Below are 22,984 nucleotides of genomic sequence, written 5' to 3' on the forward strand. Positions count from 1 at the left end.
GAAAAAAGTTATACAACTATATTTTTGAAACACATTTGGTGAGATCAGCTGTGTTCAGGGTAGTATGAAATTAGATGATGAAACATACTAAAGAAGATCTAAAAAGATGGAGGTGTTCTTTATTTGGGGGCAGGAAGAAAATATTAGCATGTCAGTTCTTTCTAAGTTAATCTATAAACTTAAAGTCATTTCAATGAATATTTCAACAGGATTGTTTATGGAATTTAAAGTGATAGTAAAATTCAAATAATCTAGTCTATGTCCATTTTAAAAAATTAATATGCTAGAACATATCCAAGAGTATCCATGACAATTTTAAAGAATGAGGTATGGGGATTTGCTCACAAGTTAACAAGATTTTCTGTAACATCATACTAATTAGAATTCTGCTGCATTGGCACAAGAATATACAAATACAGAAATGGAACAGAGTAGAGTCCAGAAACAGATCACACACATATGGGAATATAACATATGACAGCACTGGCAATAAAAATCAGTGGAGAAATGATAAACTATAAATGATGTGGGATAATTGCTTAGTATGTGGTAAACCACTGGTCGGAGAAGGCAGTGGCACCCCACTCCAGTACTCTTGCCTGGAAAATCCCATGGACGGAGGAGCCTGGTAGGCTACAGTCATGGGGTCGCTAAGAGTCGGACATGACTGAGTGACTTCACTTTCACTTTTCACTTTCATGCATTGGAGAAGGAAATGGCAACCCACTCCAGTGTTCTTGCCTGGAGAATCCCGGGGACAGGGGAGCCTGGTGGGCTTCCGTCTATGGGGTCGCACAGAGTCAGACACGACTGAAGCGACTGAGCAGCAGCAGCAAACCACTGGTGGTCTAGTCGTTAAGAATCCACCTGCCACTGCATGGGACACAGGTTTGATCCCTGGTCCGGAAAGATCCCACATGCTTCAGACCAACTAAACTTGAGTGCTACAACTACTACACCTGTGCTTTAGAACCCACGAGCTGAAACATGCTCCCTTACATCACGCCATACAAAAAATAAATTTCACGTGGACTGAAAGCCTAAATCAGAAAAACAAAGGTTTAAATGTTTTAGTAAGAAATATAAAATATTGTTATCACCTTGAAATAAAAAAAGAAAAAAAGTACTAATCACAAAGGCTGTGAATTTAACTATAATTTAAAAAAAAACACTTCTATATAACAAAAAATACCATAAAACAACAAACCTTAGATTGGAGAAATATATTAGTAACACATTTCACCAACGAAGCATTCAGAATATACAGAGAAATCAAATCAATTTACAATAATACAAATCAATGTGAAAATATAAATAATGTACCAGGAAAAAAATGTGCAAATAGTGTGACCAAAAAAAATTTTTTTTAAGGAACAAAACAAAATTCACAGAGGAAGGTATGAAAAGACATGTAACTCGCTGGAAATAAGATACCACATCCATCCAATTACCAGAAATGAAAAGCGTAATGATACCAAGTAATGTCAGGGAGTAAAATGGTACAACTTTGTTAACAACCAGACAATTGGAAAATGAGCACAGCCCTCTAACCCAGCAATTCCTCTTCTAGTATATCTCCTAGAGAAACTCCTGCATAGGTTGCTAAAGAAACAGGTACAAGAATGGTGTTTGAGGGACTTTCCTAGTGGTTCTGTGATTAAGAATCCACCTGCCAGTGCAGGGGACACAGGTTTGATCCGTGGTCCGGGAAGATTCAACATGCTTCAGGGCAACTAAACTCAAGTGCCACAACTACTAAGCCTGCGCTCTAGAAGCCACGAGCTGAAGCAAAAGAAGCCAGAGCACTACAACTAGAGAAACCCCGGGCATAGCAACGAAGACCCAGTGCAGCCACAAATAAATAAATACATTTCTTTAAAATGGTGTTTGCAATATCGTTTGCACTAAGGAAAAGTGGAAATGTCTAACAGCAGGAGAATGGATGAATAAATTGTGATGTAGTGATAATTAGATCACTATGTACGATGTACAGACTATACGCAAGGATACTATGCAGAAGCAAAAGCAAAAGAGCCAGAGCTACACTTAACACACCTACAGCAGTCAGGACCCTGTCAGGAAACAGAAACCGTGATGGTTATTGCAAACACAGGAGATTTCATAGAAGAAATGGTTATCCAGATGCTCCCAGGCTCAAAGAGAAAACAAAAAACAAACGATAATATAAATCAGATACTAGAAACTGTAGGTGCTACACCCATAGCATTCAGAGAGGCAAAAATGGGGAGGGGGTCTTACCAAAGCTAGGAGACTTGACGAGGGGCCAAGACTGGAGCTGGGGGTGAGGAAGGGAGGCTGCTGCAGCAGGAAAAAGCACCAGAAGAAAGGGCAGAAATAAAGGAAAACCTATGAGTTTTCTACTCACCTCAATACCTCTTACTGGCAGAACCCAAAGGGAAACCAACTAGCAAAGGAGCTTGAGAAATACAGATTACAGAAGGGTAGGTACAGGGCTGAGAAACAGTAGGTAAACAGCACAATGGCTAATCTTAAAAACGTACAGTTGAGCAAAAAAAAAGTGTGCCATATGATGTCATTTATACATACAGATTGAAAATATGAAGAAGAACACTATAGGACTATATTCATGGATAGTCGAAAATACATGTGAGAATGATAATTACCAAATTTAGAATATAGGTTATCCCAAGAAAGAGAAGAGAAGCAGGAAGCAGGACACAGGAAGCATCAACTCTACCTGTAATATTTTACTTCTTAGGAAAAAAATGATCTGAGATGAGGATGTTGATAGAGTTAAATGGTGTATATATGTGTGGGTACCATTAAGGTTAGTCTCTATTTTTTACTGCCTGTTGCTAAATATTTCATATGGATAGCAAGGGGGAAGGGGCAGGGTGGGACAAATTGAAAAATCGAGATGTTGTTGTTTAGTCACTAAGTCATGTCTGACATTTTGCGACCACATGGACTGTAGCCCACCAGCCTCCTCTGTCCTTGTGATTTCTCGGGCAAGAATACTGAAGTGGGTTGCTGTTTCCTTCTCCAGGGGATTTTCCCGACCCAGGGATCGAACCCATGTCTCTACATTGGCAGGTGGCTTCTTTAGCACTGAGCCACCAGGGTAGCGCTATATGTGTACTGCTGCTGCTGCTGCTAAGTCGCTTCAGTCGTGTCCGACTCTGTGCGACCCCATAGACGGAAGCCCACCAGGCTCCCACCATCCCTGGGATTCTCCAGGCAAGAACACTGGAGTGGGTTGCCATTTCCTCCTCCAATGCATGCAAGTGAAAAGTGAAAGTGAAGTTGCTCAGTCGTGTCCAACTCTTAGCGACCCCATGGACTGCAGCCCACCAGGTTTCTCTGTCCATGGGATTTTCCAGACAAGAGTACTGGAGTGGGGTGCCACTGCCTTCTCCAATATGTATACTACGTTTAAAATAGATAACTAATGAGAACCTACTATATGGCCTAGGGAATTCTACTCGGTGCTCCATGGTGACCGAAACAGGAAGAAAATCCATAAAAGAGGGGAGAGATGTATGTACATGTATGCCTGACTCATTTTGATGTACAGTAGAAATTGACACAGCAGTGTAAAGAAACTATACTCCAATTTTTTAAAAAAGGCAGTATTTGTCCTAAGGCATCCCAGCTGTGGTCCCACCAGTAATTCTCTGCAGGTTGGGTCAGCAGCTGGATCAGAGGGACTGACTGGTGGCAGCTGGACCAAGCATGAAGGGCTGAGTGGACGGGAGGCCATAAGCCATAATCCTCTTTCTGACCTGGTTTTAAGATGCACTGATCCCACAGCCTGCAGTGTAAAAGGCCACCTCATCTTAGCCAAACAGTTGGCTTCTTAGCCAAACAGTTGGCCTTCCTGACTGAGTCTATATTCACTCAAAACTTGCACATGGCACCACTTGCACTGACAAAAATCTAGGAAGAGCCCATTTTCATTTCTGGGAGGATTCAGACTGCAATTCTCGGCAGAATTATCCAAGTCCACAAAGAGATTATTTTCTGGTTATTTTAACCAATATCAGGTAACATATGTACTTAAGTCTTAGATCGTGTTACACATTGAAAAATAGAAACTGCTTATATTCTTGGACTTAGGAGGTTGCCGTGTTGAAGCAGAAAAGACCTTTGTTTTTATATAAAGTCCTTTTAAATGTTAATCTGTCAACAACATCTACCTAATATAAGTATGTGTAACTATGGATGGAGATTCGTGACACTGTACAGGAGACAGGGATCAAGACCATCCCCATGGAAAAGAAATGCAAAAAAGAAAAATGGCTGTCTGAGGAGGTCTTACAAATATCTGTGAAAAGAAGAGAGGTGAAAAGCAAAGGAGAAAAGGAAAGATCAAAGCATCTGAATGCAGAGTTCCAAAGAACAGCAAGAAGAGATAAGAAAGCTTTCCTCAGCGATCAATGCAAAGAAATAGAGGAAAACAATAGAATGGGAAAGACTAGAGATCTCTTCAAGAAAATTAGAGATACCAAGGGAACATTTCATGTAAAAATGGGCTCGATAAAGGATAGAAATGGTATGGACCTGACAGAAGCAGAAGATATTAAGAAGAGGTGACAAGAATACACAGAGGAACTGTACAAAAAAGATCTTCATGACCCGGATAATCATGATGGTGTGATCACTCACCTAGACCCAGACATCGTGGAAAATGTGAAGTCAAGTGGGCCTTAGGAAGCATCACTATGAACAAAGCTAGTGGAGGTGATAGAATTCCAGTTGAGCTATTTCAAATCCTGAAAGATGATGCTGTGAAAGTGCTACACTCTATGCCAGCAAATTTGGAAAACTCAGCAGTGGCCACAGGACTGGAAAAGGTCAGTTTTCATTCCAATCCCAAAGAAAGGCAATGCCAAAGAATGCTCAAACTACTGCACAATTGCACTCATCTCACACACTAGTAAAGTAATGCTCAAAATTCTCCAAGCCAGGCTTCAGCAACGTGAACCGTGAACTTCCATATGTTCAAGCTGGTTTTATTTTATTTATTTATTTTTTCAAGCTGGTTTTAGAAAAGGCAGAGGAACCAGAGATCAAATTCCCAACATCTGCTGGATCATCGAAAAAGCAAGAGAGTTCCAAAAAACATCTATTTCTGCTTTATTGATTATGCCAAAGCCTTTGACTGTGTGGATCTCAATAAACTGTGGAAAATTCTGAAAGAGATGGGAATACCAGACCACCTGACCTGCCTCTTGAGAAACCTGTATGCAGGTCAGGAAGCAACAGTTAGAACTGGACATGGAACAACAGACTGGTTCCAAATAGGAAAAGGAGTACGTCAAGGCTGTATATTGTCACCCTGCTTATTTAAGTTCTATGCAGAGTACATCATGAGAAACACTGGGCTGGAGGAAGCACAAGCTGGAATCAAGATTGCTGGGAGAAATATCAATAACTTCAGATATGCAAATGACACCACCCTTATGGCAGAAAGTGAAGAGGAACTAAAAAGTCTCTTCATGAAAGTGAAAGAGGAGAGTAAAAAAGTTGGCATGAAAACTTAGTTTTCATTCAGAAAACGAAGATGATGGCATCTGGTCCCATCACTTCTTGGGAAATAGGTGGGGAAACAGTATCGGACTTTATTTTTGGGGGCTCCAAAATCACTGCAGATGGTGACTGCAGCCATGAAATTAAAGACGCTTAATCCTTGGAAGGAAAGTTATGACCAACCTAGATAGCATATTCAAAAACAGAGACATTACTTTGCCAATGGTTTTTCCAGTGGTCATGCATGGATGTGAGAGTTGGACTGTGAAGAAAGCTGAGTGCCGAAGGATTGATGCTTTTGAACTATAGTGTTGGAGAAGACTCTTGAGAGTCCCTTGAACTCCAAGGAGATCCAACCAGTCCATCCTAAAGGAGATCAGTCCTGGGTGTTCATTGGAAGGACTGGTGCTGAAGCTGAAACTCCAGTACTTTGGCCACCTCATGCGAAGAGTTGACTCATTGGAAAAGACTCTGATGCTGGGAGGGATTGAGGGCAGGAGGAGAAAGGGACGGCAGAGGATGAGATGGCCGGATGGCATCACCGATTCAATGGACATGAGTTTGGGTAAACTCCGGGAGTTGGTGATGGACAGGGAGGCCTGGCGTGCTGCGATTCATGGGGTCACAAAAAGTCAGACACGACTAAGCGACTGAAATGAACCGACTGATACTCTTTTTGCAATCCCATTAACTGTAGCTTACCAGGCTTCTCTGTCCATGGAATTTTCCAGGCAAGAGTACTGGAGTGGCTTGCCATTTCCTTCTCCAGGGGATCTTCCCAACCCAGGATTACCATATTAATGATCCTTCCGCAGGTTCACCTACGAAACCTTGTCACGACTTTTACTTCCTCTATATAGTCAAGTTCAACCATCCTCTCAGTGCTCCCCCAGGGCCATGGGCCGACCCCAGCGGGGCTGATCTGAGGGCCTCACTGAACCATCCAATCGATAGTAGCGACTGGCATATTAAACACTGTATTAAATAACAAAAATATAGAGTTCAAGATAAATCAATAAGTGCTTTGCTTTTTTTCATAGATAGAATGAAGTTGGGTTCAACTTATTAATATTCACATACAGTGACACCACTTATGCTGAGGTTATTTGGAATCCGAGAAACAGAACAGGAAGATATTTTAGAACTGGTTAGTTCACCACATCAGGAAACCAATGAGCACAGCAAGACTTCTAGTTTGCTGAGGACTTAATTTTTAGTTGTTATTGTTGATAGCTTCAACTACCCAGAATCCAGAAGGAAGGAAAAGAAAACCAACAAATATAGATGTTATAAAACTAAAAATATCTTACCCACTAGAAAATTCCTCAGGCCTGCCTTCAGTGTCTCTTTACATATGTTGTGCCACTAATTCTAACAAGCTCGACTGCCTGACTTTTTATTTAGCTAATGAAATTGGTGGGAACAAATTGGAAATGGGAGATTCCAATGCTAGAAGTGAGGCTTATTACGACAAGGATTAAAATTTTGAAAAGCATATGTAAGATCTCAAAAAAACCTGGCAGTCTGATAACATTTGGATCCAAATCATTTTTTTCTTTCTCCAAAAACCAAACTAATACAAAAACTGAATTCTGTTATTGTCTAGAGCTGTCAAAATCATACTGCAGCATATAAACACCATTCTAGAAAAGTAATTTCAAAAACATGTCGAGTAGGGCCCCAAAAGTGACACATTTTCTAAAGATGTTAAAGTCAGCAGCAAAATTATTTGGAGTGATTTCCCCCGCTTTTTCTCCAATGATCAGTTCATTTAAATATGAAATGAATATCAGTTTAACAAGTAATATATACAACACATTGCAGGTTAGCACTATTGCTGAGATCACCCCGGCCCTGAGGGTCACACAGTAAATACCAAACAATCCATGTCAAGAATCGAGCACAAATAATTTTGTCAAAACTAAAAACATTGGGAAATTTTATTAAAATGTTTTTTAATTGGAGTATAATTGCTTTACAATGTTGTGTTAGTTTCTAATGCACAAAAATGTGTATCAGCTATATGAACACATATATCCCCTCTCTCTTTTGTCTCTCTCCCACCTCCTCCATCTCAGGGAAATTTTAATTTAGTATGTTCTCTTTGTTCCCAGTGATTAGTGCAAGATTTTGTTTTAATCAGCTGTTGGCTCTTCACAAAAACAGTCAGCTGTAATCAGTGTGTCTGGCTTTTTCCTGGTCCTGACTGGGGATCCATCATTTCAGCCAAATAAGAATCCTCTGCATAGATTCCCCATCTTCTGAATTGCAGTTTACGTATCATTTTTCTGTAACAAGCATTTTTACTAATTAGGCACAACCTTGTATCAATTAACTTTGGTCTTAAAGCCATGATTAAAGAAACCAAATTGTTGTTTCTGGAAATTGCTGTGCCAGGGACAGATGGCCCCAGAACACATGGGAAGAAGATGGAGCCTGAAACTGGCTCCCTACAGCTCCAGAGAGAGTCGAGCTGCTAGGAGGGATGCTAGGACACGGGACTGGGGACGATCCAGGCATAACAGAGCTGGGAGCGCAGTGCAGGGGAATGGGGCTCAGCAGAGTCATGACACGTCAGATGATCCCTCCTCTCCATCATTCCCAATCCGCAGGCCAAGGAGACACTCCTGAAGGCAGAGCTTGCCCTAAAGCTCCAGCTCTTAGACAGTACCTCCTGGGAACTGCACCTCGTTAGGGACTCCTCTGGTGGCTCAGACAGTAAACAATTTGCCGGCAGTGAGGGAGACCTGGATTCAGTCCCTGAGTCGGGAAGATCCCCCGGAGAAGGGAATGGCTACCCGCTCCAGTATTCTTGCCTGGAGAATCACCTGGACAGAGGAGTCTGGCTGGCTACAGTCCAGGGAGTCACAAAGAGTCGGACACAACTGAGGGACTAACACTTTTACTTCACCCTTGTTTAGCGTACAGCCACTTGAGATGAACAAATAATTCATACAGAAAGAAAGCATCTACAGGAAAGAAGGAGCAGGGATGGGCTGAGAGCACCTGGCCTTTACAATTGAAATGTTTGTATTCTGTCACTTGCTGCATGTCCTTGAGCACATAACCCTTGCTTTCCTCATCTTTGAAATGGGAGTAAAAGACTTCCCTGGTGGTGCAGTGGATAGGAATCTACCTGACAACGCAGGGGGACACAGGTTTGATCCCTGGTCTGGGAAGATTCCACATGCTGAGAAACAAGTAAGCCCATGCTCTACAACTACTGAGCCTATGTGCCCAAACTACCGAAGCCCACGCACCTAGAGTCTGTGCTCCGAAACAAGAGAAGCCACTACAATAAGAAGCCCGCTCACTGCAAGGAAGAGTAGCTCCCCCTTGCCACAGCTAGAGAAAGCCCGAGGGCAGCAATGAAGACCTAGGGCAACCAAAAACTAAAGAAAAATAAAATGGAAGTAAAGATAATACCTAGTTTACTCTTTCCATTGTGCGAATCAAGTTGGAATGTGAATGTAGGGAATTTCCTGGCAGTCCAGTCATTAGGACTTTCACTGCTGAGGGCCAAGTTTCAATCGCTAGTCAGGGGACTAAGATTCCTCAGGCTGAGTGGAGCGGCCAAAAACAAGCCTGAGTGTAAGGCACTATGTCCCGTGTGCTGTCATAGTAATTATAACAAAGCCATAGTCCCATCAAGCCAAAAACAAGCTCAGTGAATTTTTCTTGTTTCTCCGTATAAGTGATCTTGCTCCTCCTTTCCTTTGTTTTCCTATCTACTGATTATAGAGTCACAGTATCAAAAATGTTATAAAGAAATACATCTGTTTCATCCTAACTGTGGTATCCTGAGCAAGTCCATATCTCTAGACTTTATTTTTTGATGATTAAATAAGGCAATTAGAGTAGGTGAGTTCTAAAGAACATTCAGGTTCTCATGTCTTGGATTTCTGTACTTACTGGTTTTTTTTTTTTTTCCTTCCTCTCCAGACACAAAGAACTTCAACAGATGATGGTGATAGTGATGATAACAGCTAATTTTTTTTTTTTTTTTGTCAGCACTGCATGGCACGGGGGATCTTAGCAGATTCTTAACCACTGGACCACCAGGGAGGGAATTCCTACAGTTGGTATTTCTTGTGCCTTTACTATAAACCAAGAACTATATTAAGCATTCCACATTAGTTATTTTGTTTGATCTTCACAACAGTCTATAAAATAGGTACTTTTACTGATGCAAATTCCCATTTAAGGAAACTCAGAGAGGTTGTGGAGGCTGGAATGTTGTGTCCCAACTATTTGTTCATTGTCTAGTCTCTAAGTCTTGTCCAACTCTTTGCGACCCCATGGGCTGCAGCACACCAGGCTTTCCTGTCCTTCACTATCTCCTGGAGTTTGCATCCCAAGTATGCCTCATCCCAATCCCTGGAAACTGTACTACCTTATATGGAAACAGGGTCTTTGTAGATGTAAATTTAGGATTTTGAGATGAGAAGATGATCAAACATGGGCCCTAGATGCAATCCTGTGTATCCTTATAAGAGAGAGGCAGACAGAAATTTGACAACACATACAAAAGCAGGGAGACTTCCCTGGTAGCCCAGTGATTAAGAATCCACTGCAGGGGGCACAGGTTCAATCCCTGGTTGGGGAACTAATATCCCACCTGTTTTGGGGGCATGACAAAAAAATATATACACACACACACATACACATACAAAAATGGGGAAGGCGGTGCAACCATGGGGGCAAAGACTGGAATGATGAAGCCGCAAGCCAAGAGGGCAGCCTTCTGAAACCAGAAGAGGCAAGAGCCTCCAAAAGGAGCACGGCCTGGCCAAGGCTTTGATTTTTCAGCCAATGATACTGATTTGGGACTTCTGGCCTCCAGAAACCTGAGATCATAAAATTTGATTATTCTAAGTTACCCAGTTCATGGTAATTTGTTATAGCAGACACAGAAAACTCATATAGAGATTAAGTAATGTATTCATGGTCACAGTTAATAAGTGGTGGTAGAATCCATGAACATCTGGCTCCAAACGCTATGCTCAGTCTTCCCAGGTGGCTCAGAGGTAAAGAATCTGTCTGCCAATGCAGGAGACATGGGTTCAATTTCTGGTCTGGGAAGATTTCACATGCCGAGAAACAGCTAAGCCCGTGTGCCACAACTATTAAGCCAGTGCTCTAGAGCCTGTGCTCTGAGACAATAGAAGCCACTGCAATGAGAAGCCGGTGCATTGCAATGAAGAGTAGCCCCTGCTCGCAGCAACTAGAGAAAGCAGCAACAAAGAACCAGCCATAAATAAATCTTTAACAAACAAAAATAAACTCATGCTCTTCAGCACAGCATGGTACAGTACACTCCTTATAATACGTAAAACAGACATTGACGAAATATTAAATATCAAAAAAGAATGAAGAAGGAAAATTGGAATTCCTTTAAAAGCAGTGTGGCCTTCTGGTTGATTCAAACAAATCCATTCTCTCTGCTGCAAACATCTCAGCTTTAGAAGCTTGACTTTAAAAGTTCATTCTCCCCCACACTTTACATCGAAATTAGGTCATTCCTGCATCACAGCCAAGAATGTGTGCACTTCAATGAGAAGATACAATTTGTAAAAAGAGAAGAGATGATATATTTAGTTTATAGCTAAAGAGGTTACTTGGCAGCAATTTCAGCCTCTTAGTCCACACTTGCAATCAGAGAAACAGGGGCCTCTTATCTTTTTCAAAGGTTTGTTTCCTTTTTCCTCCTTCAACAGGGATGCTGTCTTCAATTTTCTCAAAAGGAAAATGGGCAAGGATTAGTAGGGCTTCCCTTGTGGCTCAGCTGGTAAAGAATCTGCCTGCAATGCAGGAGACCTGGGTTCGATCCCAGAGTTGGGAAGATCCCCTGGAGAAGGGAAAGGCTACCCACTCCAGTATTCTGGCCTGGAGAAATCCATGGGCTGTATAGACCATGGGGTCACAAAGAGTTGAACATGATTGAGCAACTTTCACTTCACTCACAAGGACTAATAACTAGATTTTCATTTCTTTCACTTGCTACCTTCCCGACTGTTGGAATTCTCAGGCAGATCAGCTAATGGAAAAATTGTTTAGTCATCAAGTCCAACTCTGTGTGACCCCATGGACTGTAGCCCGCCAGACTCCTCTGTCCATACGATTCTCCAGGCAAGAATACTGGAGTGGGTTGCCATTTCCTTCTCCAGGGGACCTTCCCAATCCAGGGATCAAACCTGAGTCTCCTGCACTGGGAGGTAGATTCTTTACCACTGAGCCACCTGGGAAACCCCAATTTGAATTTAACCCTAATCTACATTGAGCGCACATTTTTCTCTGTAGGAACGAGAACATCTCTCTTTTCAATAATTTTTTTAAATTAAAAAAAATTTTTTGGCCATACCACACAGCATGTGGGTTCTCAGTTCCCTGACTAAACCCATGGGATCAAACCTGTGCCCCCTGCATTGGAAGTGTGGAGTCTTAAGTGTCTGCATGCATGCCAAGTCACTTCAGTTGTGTACAACTCTTTGTGACCTTATGGACCATAGCCCACCAGGTTCCTCTGTCCATGGGATTCTCCAGGCAAGAATACTGGAGTGAGTTGCCATGCCTTCCTCCAAGGGATCTGCCCAACTCAGGGACTGAACCCGAGTCTCTTATGTCTCCTACATTGGCAGGTTCTTAACCACTAGACCAGGAAGTCTACTAGCCAGAGAAGTCCGAGACCCTCGTCTCTTAACACTCATTAAACTTTCTAGTTGATACTCTGAGCCTCTTATAGTCATCAGTGTGTGTTGCCAAATTCACCAGTCATTCCTCTTACCTCCCTTCTCCTCTTTTTTGGCCATTTAAAAGGGTATGCTCAAGGTTTTTAAGTAAATGGTCAAAATCGCAATATGGTCTGTGAGTGAATGCATTGGGCATGCACTGGGCATGCACGCTCAGTTGATCAGTCATGTCCAACTCTCTGTAACCCCATGGACTGTAGCCCACCAGGCACCTCTGTCAGTGGGATTTTCCAGGCCAGGATACTGGAGTGGATTGTGATTTCTTACTCCAGAGGATTTTCCCAACCCAGGGATTGAACCCATGTCTCCTGCACTGGCAGCTGGATTCTTTACCACTGAGCAACCTGGGAGGCCCCATGGTCTGCAATACTCTAAATTAAATATTTTTCTTGACCCAGATTTATGGGCGCAACACAGGCAGCATGGAGAGAACTGAGCATGAGCTCCTCTTGGCTGCTATAGTATTTGTCAGTCATCCAAAAGAAACCAACTGGAAAAGAAAAATGTTTTCACATTGCTGACACAGACTAGGTAGGTTGTGGTCTGAAAGGATGAAAAAGTACAGCCTACAAGACAAGGTGTCTCTGAGGAAGAAGCTAAGCATTTAGATTTTTGGTATTTATATGAAAAAACTGACTCTGTACTTATGGCTCAAAATTAACCCTATTTATTCATAATGTGCTATTCTTTTTGAGAGCTCAAGTTGTTTTTTTTTAAGTCATTACATCAGCAATTTTCTGCCATCCATGTAATGCTGACAGGTAACATGCTTGTTTTACAAGGACATGGAAAGCTACAGAAATAATCTCCCGAGTCTATCAACCCAGCAGTGAAGTGAGTAGATAGGTCTGGGGACCAGACAAGTTCTGACAACAGCCCTCGCTATCTATCTGTCTCTGTTTCTCCTTCACATACACACACACACACACACACACACACACACACACACACACACACACCTTGCACCAAAAGAGCTTCAAGCTATCACAGGACTGGAGATGCCACGTTTTTGTTTTTGTTTTTAATTTGGCTGTACCATGTCTTAGTTGCTGCACCCTGAATATCTTTCTTGCGGCATGTGGGATCTAGTTCCCTGACCCAGAATTGAACCCGGGCTCCCTGCACTGGGAGCGTGGAGTCTTAACCACTGGACCACCAGGGAAGTCCCTTGTTTTTGTTTTTTAATCACAATCTAGTTTGCCTGTCCACTTTCTACCTTTCAATCAGTGGCAATTTATCCAAAAATTAATTGTGCTTAGCTTTCAACAAAAGAGCACAAACAATTTTAAACACCATAAAAAGTGATACACGATACAAAAGAAGGGAAGATTTAAAGGAGACTGTGTCCTGCTGGTGCTGTCAGCAGCACTGACATTGCTTTATTTATCCTAGAATCCCATGGGGTTTCAAAATGACTGAAGCAAAGCTCTTGCCCATATTTCTTTATTTTTTGAGACAAAATATTCCAAAGAATACCTTACAAGAAGAAATAGATGAGCTTCAGTGTTTTTAGTTAGCAGCTGTGTGGTTGCAGGCAGGTAATGTAACTCCTCTGAATCTCAGTTTCCTCATCTGTAGAATGAGAGGGAGGGTTTCCCCGATGGCTTAGCGGGTAAGGAATCTACATGCAATGCAGGAGACCCGAGAGGTGCTGGTTCGATCCCTGGGTTGGGAAGATCCCCTGGAGGAGGAAATGGCAACCCAATCCAGCATTTTTGCCTGAGAAATCCCATGCAGAAAGTAGCCTGTTGGACTACAGTCCATGGGATCACAAAGAGTTGGATACAACTGCGTGACTAAGCACACAGAAAGTGAAAGTTGCTCAGTCGTGTCCAACTCTTTGTGACCCCATGGACTATATACGCCCATGGAATTCTCTAGGCCAGAATAAACGAGAGGATAATTCAGTCAGCCCTCTGTATCCACAGTTGTGGAATCCAGGGAGAAGGAGGGCCAGCTGCACTGCAGCATTTTATATAAGAGACTTGAGCATCCATGGATTTTGGTATTCCGGGGGTTCTGGAACTAATCCCCTGCAGATAGCATGTGATGACGGTACTATCTATTAATACCAGAAGGGTTCTTGGATGAATTAGATGGTGTAATGTATACCACTGAACTCAGCCATGGAGAGGCCAGGGTAGAAAGTGAGGTGGAGACTGAGAAACTATACAAAAACAGATATCCGTGAGGAGACACAAGGTAGTTAGGCTGTGAGACGGAAGCCTGACCCCACTATTTCCTTCTCCTCCCCAGTTCCCCAAGGACCAGGTGATACTAACCACAGCAAAAGGCTCTTGGAAAAGAATAGGGCTGGGGAAGAGGTACAGAAAGGTTTCTTTCTTTGTGTTTTTGGCCATGCCATACAGTTGTGGGATCTTAGTTTCCCCACCAGGGATTGAATCTGGACACCCTTGGTGAAAGTGCTGAGTCCTAATCACTGGAACACCAAGGAATTCCCAGGAAGAGTTTTCTTGAAGGGAAGTGTGACTTGCTGGGATGACAAATGGGGACTCATGAGACCTATAATATAATGTCACCAATTCTTCCTTCTTAGATGCACCCCTCCAACATACACATGTGTGCACATACATATACTCACCAGGAGGGCCCACATTAGACCCTGAGCTTTAGCTCCTGCTCATTACACACTACCATTACCACGCAGGTAACTAAGAGAGCCCAGAGGAAGGTGAGCTCATAAGAAAATAACGTATGCCTAAGGAGCAAAACAGCTAAAACATAAATCAGAAACTATAAACTGAACCACTCATATCAGACGAAGCAGAATTAATGGACTAAAACACAACAAAAATTTTCAATAGGCATAATAAGTATCTTCAAAGAGATGGGCTATTTGGTAGTAATTAATGAAGTAAGTGCTTCCCAGGTAGCTCAATGGTAAAATATCTGTCTGCCAGTGCAGGAGATGCAAGAGACATGGGTTCAATCCCTGGACAAGAAAATGGCAACTCACTCCAGTATTTTTGCCCAGAGAATTCCATGGACCTCTGTCCATGGCATGGCATATAGCTTGGCAGGCAACAGTCCAAAGAGGTTGCAAAGAGCTGGACGTGACTGAGTGACGGAGCACACACACAATGAAATAAGCAGTTTTTAAAAACTAATTAGAGATAGAGGATCCAACAGGAAAATGCATACAAAGAAGAAGTTAGTGAGTAGGAAGACCAGACTGAGAAATCCCACTAGAAGACACCAAGAAGGGACTAAAAGAGGAAATGTTACAAAAATATGTGTATTCATTTACAGAGAAAGAGAGCAATGGCATCACGGATGATAACGCTGAATCACTGTTTCATACAGCACAGTGACTTTGAAAATTGGCATCCCAAATCCAGAGAAAAAGTCAGGAGGGTGTTACCAAAACTAGAAAAAGGTATTACAAGAAAAGAAAAACTACAATCCAATATAAATATTAGATATAAAGAAATGTAAAAGCTCTTAACAAAATTTTAGCAAATTGAGTCAAACAACAAATAAAAAGAAAAATACATGATGTTCTTAGTGAGATTGTTCCCAGAACAGCAAGTTTCAACCTTAAAAAATTCATCAGTGTAATTCATGTTAACAACCTAACATAAAAAATGACATTAACATCACAATGGATGCAGAAAATGCATTTGACAAAATTCCAGGATCCAAAATCTAACATCAAATGGGCCCTGAAACTTACTCAAGACTGTTCACAGCTAAGTTATTTGTAATAGTTCCAAACTGGAACTACAAGTGTCTATCAAGAGGAAAATGGATAAAAAATATTTTGGTATATTTATACAGTGAAATATATATAGCAATGAAAAGGAATGAATCATGGGTAATGCAGTAATACTGACTACACTTATTCTTATGATGAAATATCAAGAAAAATTTAATATACATAAGTATATTAAATTTATGAATACATTAATATAAAATTATATGATCTATATTATATAAACTAATATAAAATTAATTATATTAAATTAATTTAAATATAATTAAATAATTAATATAAAAGACAGATAAAATTAAATCCTAGTGTGTACAGATGCATACCTCAGTGATGAAACCAGAAAGTAAGGAAGTGATTGTCTTAGAAACCGAGATAATGTTTACCTTTGGATAGAGGTCAGGAATGTTGAGTTTTTTTAGAGTATTTATCTTTAAAAAAATTTTATTTATTTGGCTGCACTGGATTTTAGCTGCGGCACATAGAATCCTCTATCTTCACTGCAACATGTGGAATCTTTTTTTTTTTTTTCCCAGTTGAGGCATGTGGGATCTAGTTCCCTGACCAGAAGCTGAACAAAAGGCCCAGTGCATTGGGAACATGGAGGCTTATCCACTGGACCACCAGGGAAGTCCCAAGAGTGTCGTTATGAGGAACCAGCACTAAACAGGTTTTGGAACGCTAGGAATGTTCTGTTTCTTTGCCTTGGTGTAGTTACACAGTATAAACTTTATAATAATTAAGTTGCTCATCTATGTTTTATGGATTTTTCTGAATAGTTTTAATATTTCATAATAAAAAGGTAGGGAGAAAAACAAGGAAAAAGAAAGACATACTAGGCAAATCTATAAACCAAAACAACACCATAGAAACCATTTTAATATTAGATAAGATTTTTCCCTGGTGGCTCAGATGGTAAAGAGTCTGCCCACAATGCAGGAGACTTGGGTTCAGTCCCTGGGTTGGGAAGATCCTCTGGAGAAGGCAACCCACTCCAATATTCTTGCCCAGAAAATCCCATGGACAGAGGAGGAAGGTGGGCTACAGTCCATGGGGCTGCAAAGAGTTGGCCACGACTGAGCGACTAACACCCACACGAGATATAAATTAATATGAAAAATTTCCTAAGAGAAGCAGATAGACACAGAGGAGAAAACAGTCAGGGAACAGGGGAGGAGAAAGGCTTATTCCTTCCCACAGTCACTGCATCCAGCTCAACTTTCTCCTCAAAAATGTCCATGGGGCTTCCCTGGTGGTGCAGCGGCTAAGAGCCTGCCTGCCAGTGCAGGGGGTGTGGGTTCAATCCCTGGTCTGGGAAGATTCCACATGCCATGGGGCATCTAAGCCCGTGCTCCACGACAATTGAAGCCTGTATGCCTAGAGTCTGTGCTCTGCAACAAGAGAAGTCAACGCCAGGAGAAGCTCAAGCATCAAACAGAGAGGCCCCCATTCACTGAAACTACAGAAAGAGAAACAATGAGGACCCCGTGCAGCCAAAAATAAATAACTAAATAACAACCAAAAATGCCACCTCTGACTTCTTTTTAAAAAAAAGGGTCCACATACACACACAAAAACTTCCTAAGAGACAAAAAGATGGCAAAAAGAAAGATAATCAAGATGATATCAAACTGATTTTATCTTCCTTACACCATAACTTCAAAAGATATAAAACAATTACTAATAAAACCACAGAGAGAAATAAAATCTTTACTCAACAATGGGAATAGAGATTTTATCAAATGCTTCAGGAATAAACAGAGTCCCCAGGAACCAGACAAAAGAGTTAGCCAAGATAGAGAAAAGTTAAATAACATTATTAACAAATTAGATGTAATAAATACATATGGGCTTTCCTGGTAGTGCAGTGGTAAAGAATCTGCCTGCCAATGCAGGAGCCACAGGAGATGCGGGTTCAATTACTGGATCAGGAAGACCCCCTGGAGAAGGAAATGTCAACCCACTCCAGTATTCTTGCCTGGGAAATTCCAAGGACAGTGGAGCCTGGCGGGCTATAGTTCATGGGGTGGCAAAGAGTCAGACACGACTGAGCAACTGAGCACACACACAATAAGTACACACAGAATTTCACACCTGAAATTTTTCTTTCTCAGAGAAAACACACTGAGGTAACAGAACAGTTACAAAATTTAATCATATACAAGGTCTCAGAGAAGCCTTGATAGATTTCCAAGAATCAACATCATTCTGACAATTGTTTTCAGAGCACAATGCGATAAAATGAGAAATATATTTTAAATTGATCTAAATGTCACTATAGATGCATGTCTACAAGTTTTAAAAATACTACTAAGTAACACTTGAAAGTAAAATCATAAAGGGATCATAAGAGACAGAAATGAATAACAATATAAACACTACATGTCCAAGTTGGTGCAAAACAGTTAAAATAGTACTGTAGAGCTTCCCTGATGGCTCAGTGGTAAAGAATCTGTCAATGTAGGAGACACAGGTTGGACCATGGTCCAGGAGGATCCCACTTGCTGTGGGGCAACTAAGCCTATGGGCCACAACTATTCAGTGCTCTAGCGCCTTCGAGCTGCAACAACTGAGGCTATGTGCTACAAGTACTGAAGCCTGAGCGCCTTGGAGCCCATGCTCGGCAACAAGAGAAGCCACAGCAATGAGAAGCCCACACATTGCAACTAGAGAAAAGCCGTGACGGCAACGAAGACCCAGAACAGCCAATAAATAAACCTACTTTTACAGAAAACAGCGCTGCAGAAAAACTTATAACTTTAAAGTACATTTACCAGAAAATAAAATAGAAAATATATGTGTTCAACTCAAGAGGCTAGAAAATGAACAAGTGTAAACCCAAAGTCCAGAGAGGGCATAAAAAGGTTAAGAACAAAAGCATGATAAACAAAGTTAACCAGAAGTTAGTTATCGGGATGGAGGTCCCTCTCAGGGTCTCCGGGAAGAATGGTAACTGGAATAAAACAGGAAGGGTCTCTGGGATCCTGGTGATGTCTTTTCTTGGTCAGGCGCTGACTGCACGGTTAGGTCCCTGAAGGGGCATGGAGCTTCTGACGTAGAAGTGTACTTTTCTATATGTACATTGTGTTTTGATAAGAAATATAAGACCTGGTTCTTTGAAAAATAAGTAATAAGCCAGAGAAATGTCTGGTAAGAATAATAAAGAAAAAGCAAAGAGACGTAAATAAATACTATTCATAAAAAAAAGGGAAGTTAACTACAGACAAAAATATAATAAAAAGGAATATTATGTTGAACTCTTCATCTACAACCACCACTAAAGAAGGTGACAGGTTCCTTAGATGCCCCTAATACCCCTAACTGTATCCCGCAGTGAAAAAGTGCCAGGGTTAGATTATTTTAGGAACATTCCATCAACTTTTCAAAATATATATGATCCCTAGCATCTAAGTTTGTTCCAGAAAACCAAACAAAAAAAAGGGGGGGAAAGATCAAATGTCATCTCAGGAGTCTTGCCTATCCATCCTAAATAAAACTGGAACCCACTCACCTCCCTCTGTGCTATTTTATTTTTCTCTTTAGCATCTACCACCATTCACTGCACTGTATGTTGCTGTTTAGTTGTTAAGTCGTGTCCAACCCTTTTGTGACCTTATAGACAGTAGGCTGCAGTCCATGGGGTCGCCAAGAGTCGGACACGACTGAGCGACTTCACTTTCACTTTTCACTTGCACGCATTGGAGAAGGAAATGGCAACCCACTCCAGAGTTCTTGCCTGGAGAATCCCAGGGATGGTGGAGCCTGGCAGTCGGACACAACTGAAGTGACTTAGCAGTAGCAGCAGCAGACAGTAGATTGCCTGTCTCCTGGTTCCATGGGATTTCCCAGGCAAGAATACTGGAGGGGGTTGCCATTTCCTTCTTCAGGGGATCTTCCCGACCCAGGGATTGAACCTGTGTCTCCTACATTGGCAGGATGATTCTTTGCTGCTGAGCCACTAGGGAATATACTATATATTTTACTTATTTATTGTATTTGTTTTCTCTGCCTAGAACATAAATTCCATGATGACAAGATTTTTATTTTCCTGCATCTGGAATAGTATTTGTCACATAATGGTTCTCAGTGAATAGCTTTGAAATATTTATTCAATGAACAAACTATCTTCAACTAATTTTGTGATGCCAATAAATTGTTTAATGCCAAAACTGGATGAGAATGAAGGTAGAAAAGGAAAACATAGGGTCATTTCATTTTTGCTAGTTAGAGCAAAAATTCTAAATAAAATATTAGGTAGCTGAAACTAATCATGTGGGAATGCAAGAATGGTTTAAGATAAAAATATTTAACAGTGTAATTCTCAGCAATAGTAGTCTCCATGTAAAATCACAGGAATTGAAAAAAAAAAACCCTTGATAATTTTCAGTATCTATTTAACAGAGAAATTTTCTTTTTTTCATTTTTGGCCAAGTAATTCATGGGATCTTTTTTTTTTTTTTTTTTTTTGAGGGGGTGATACAGAGTTTATTGAATTAGATTTTTCTATTTACAACTGAGATCACATCTACAAACTATTTTGTTAGTCTACATGTGTACATTATTTCTAACAAGTTTAGACTTAACGATGAATGGGCTCAATCATACAAAAATACACGCACACACTCACACTAATTGTTTTAAAATAGTAGTGCATACATTATACTCCTCCTATAAAGCCAGCTTTGATTAAAAACCGCTAGTTTCAAAGATCAGTCTGATTTTGAAGATGAACCAAGATACACGAGGTATGATTCTAAAATCTATCTTAGCCATTTTGTACAGTTGCTATCTTACCGGACTATAGTATATATTTTTAAAAAGGACACTGATGAGGGGCACTATCTGGTATTAACTTTAACCAGACAGCTGACTGCCTCCTCCTCCCCCCCAAAACCTTTGGCCAAGAGTTCTCCACTGTGAAGACTGAAAGGACCTGGTGATACTACAGCAGCAGTCCCATTATGCTTGGAGGTGACAGAAGCAGGGCCACGTCAACCTTTGATTCTACCACACTATGCAACTCACAAACGGTTCTGAGATTAGAACATTTACCGCCGTACTCAAAACACTTACGGACACGGAGAGCTAGAACAGAGGGGAAAAAAAAAGTCATAGGTGGGTAGGTAAGAAGGTAGACAAATGAAGAGTCAAGCTGCTCTGTCCAACACCTGTGTATGTGTGCTTTAACTAAATGAACTCAGGAGGCCAATAGCAGTGGACCTGCTCAATTCACCTTCCAAATCAGAACAAGACTGAAAAGCTCAGGCTTGAGTTTTCTACTATGCATAGGCTCCGCCGGTGATGAGGAGCTCATAAGCAGGATCTCTACTCCTTCTGCACAACACGATACAGGCGCACAGCATGCCCAGCAGCTGAATAGCTGCAAATGCCAACGCTGCCCAGATACCATGCATCATGATTTCTTGTAGCTTCTTCACAACTAGAGCCTCACACCCCTCAGCATAGAGATCAGCGGGGTGGGCCAGGCTGCCATTACAGCTGCTGGCTGTCTCTCTGCAACAACTAAGAGGGACGCTCTGGTTTTTGGTTTCTTTGAACCAGTCTGTATTTTCCCAGTCTGAATAGTTGTGAATTCCACAACAGTGCAGCTGTCTCTGAACATAGTCAATGGCCCGGCTAGCAGCATCAGGGTTGGTTCCATTGTAGGTTTTATATACCTTCTGAATGCTGCGATCAACCTCATTTTCCACCTTTGCTCTGTAAACATATCCCAAAACCACAACAACAACTTCTGTGACAAAAACCAAGAGTAGGATGATGACAAACGTGGCAAGTCCACAGCGGCTTTCCCGGATTGTGGCACAGCAACCAATTAGCCCAATAATGAAAAGAAGGGCCCCAACAGCTATGATCACCACAGCAGGGATGAGAGTGTACACATCTTCAAAGAAGTGGTCATAATCGTCGTAAGTGATGAAGACATAGGCTCCGACATAGCATAAAATGCCAGCGGCTCCCCAGAAGATGAGGTTGAGAAACACCAGCACGGTCTTGGAGGAGGTGATGCCACACTGGCCCATGGTGCCGCCGGTCGGCTGCGGCCCTGCTCGGCGAGCGGGACGCGCTCACCGAGCGAGGTGGCAATGGCGACGGCGCCTCCCCACAGGGAACGGCTCGGCCTGCGAGGCGTTCACCGCAGCCCCCGGCCGCCGTCGCGCACCCCAGCCCCAGCAAGCACCTCGCTCCTACGCGCAGCCGCCGCAGTCTCCCTTCATGGGATCTTGGTTCCTGGACCAGGGATTGAACCTCTGCCCCCTGCATTGGAAGCCTAGAGTCTTAACCACTGGACCTCCAGCGAAGTCCAGAAATTTTCTTAAAATAAAAAAATAGAAGGAAACTGCACAGCTGCTACAGATGATCTCCCAAAAACCTCCCTTAAAAAAAATCACACACCTTGGTCTTCTCTGGTGGCTCAGTGGTAAAGAACCTGCCTGCCAGTGTGGGGGACATAGGTTCGATCCCTGGTCTAGAAAGATCCCACATCCCACAGAGCAGCTAAGCCCGTGTCTCACAAACATTGAGCCCAGGGGCCGCAACTAGAGAGTAGCTCCTGCTAGCTGCAACTAGAGAAAAGCCCATCAGCAAGAAAGACCAGAGCAGCCAAAAATAAAGTACACACATAAAATAATTTTTTTTAAATCACACACACAAAATTTTTTATATGCTCTCCCATTTAATTCTGGAACAAAGATACCTAGTCTGGGAACTTCCCTGGTGGTCCAGTGGTTAAGAATCTGCCTTCCAATGTAGGAGATGTGGGTTTGATTCCTGGTCAGGGAACTAGAATCCCACATGCCAGAGGGCAACTGAGCCCATTTACCACAACTACTGAGCCCGTGCACTGGAGCCTGTGAGCCAAAACTGTAGAGCCTGTGTGCTGCAATTAAGACCTAATGCAGCCAAATCAATAAATATATTTATTTTTTAAAAGATGCCTGGCCTGACTTTTTCCATTCAGCAGGGTGCTGAAAGC

The 22,984-nt window shown here is 41.9% G+C and overlaps 1 protein-coding gene across 1 annotated transcript; it reads right to left on the bottom strand.

Moving 5' to 3' along the window:
• Positions 1 to 20,619: 20,619 nt before the first annotated feature.
• LOC128061451 (tetraspanin-3-like) lies at positions 20,620 to 22,152 on the bottom strand. Its single transcript, XM_052653779.1, has one exon. It carries the CDS (start codon positions 22,029 to 22,031, stop codon positions 21,270 to 21,272), a length of 762 nt encoding a protein of 253 aa, XP_052509739.1. The 5' UTR covers positions 22,032 to 22,152; the 3' UTR covers positions 20,620 to 21,269.
• Positions 22,153 to 22,984: the final 832 nt, after the last annotated feature.

Source organism: Budorcas taxicolor, chromosome 16 (genome assembly GCF_023091745.1).
Source record: "Budorcas taxicolor isolate Tak-1 chromosome 16, Takin1.1, whole genome shotgun sequence".
NCBI classification, from domain to species: Eukaryota; Metazoa; Chordata; class Mammalia; order Artiodactyla; family Bovidae; genus Budorcas; species Budorcas taxicolor.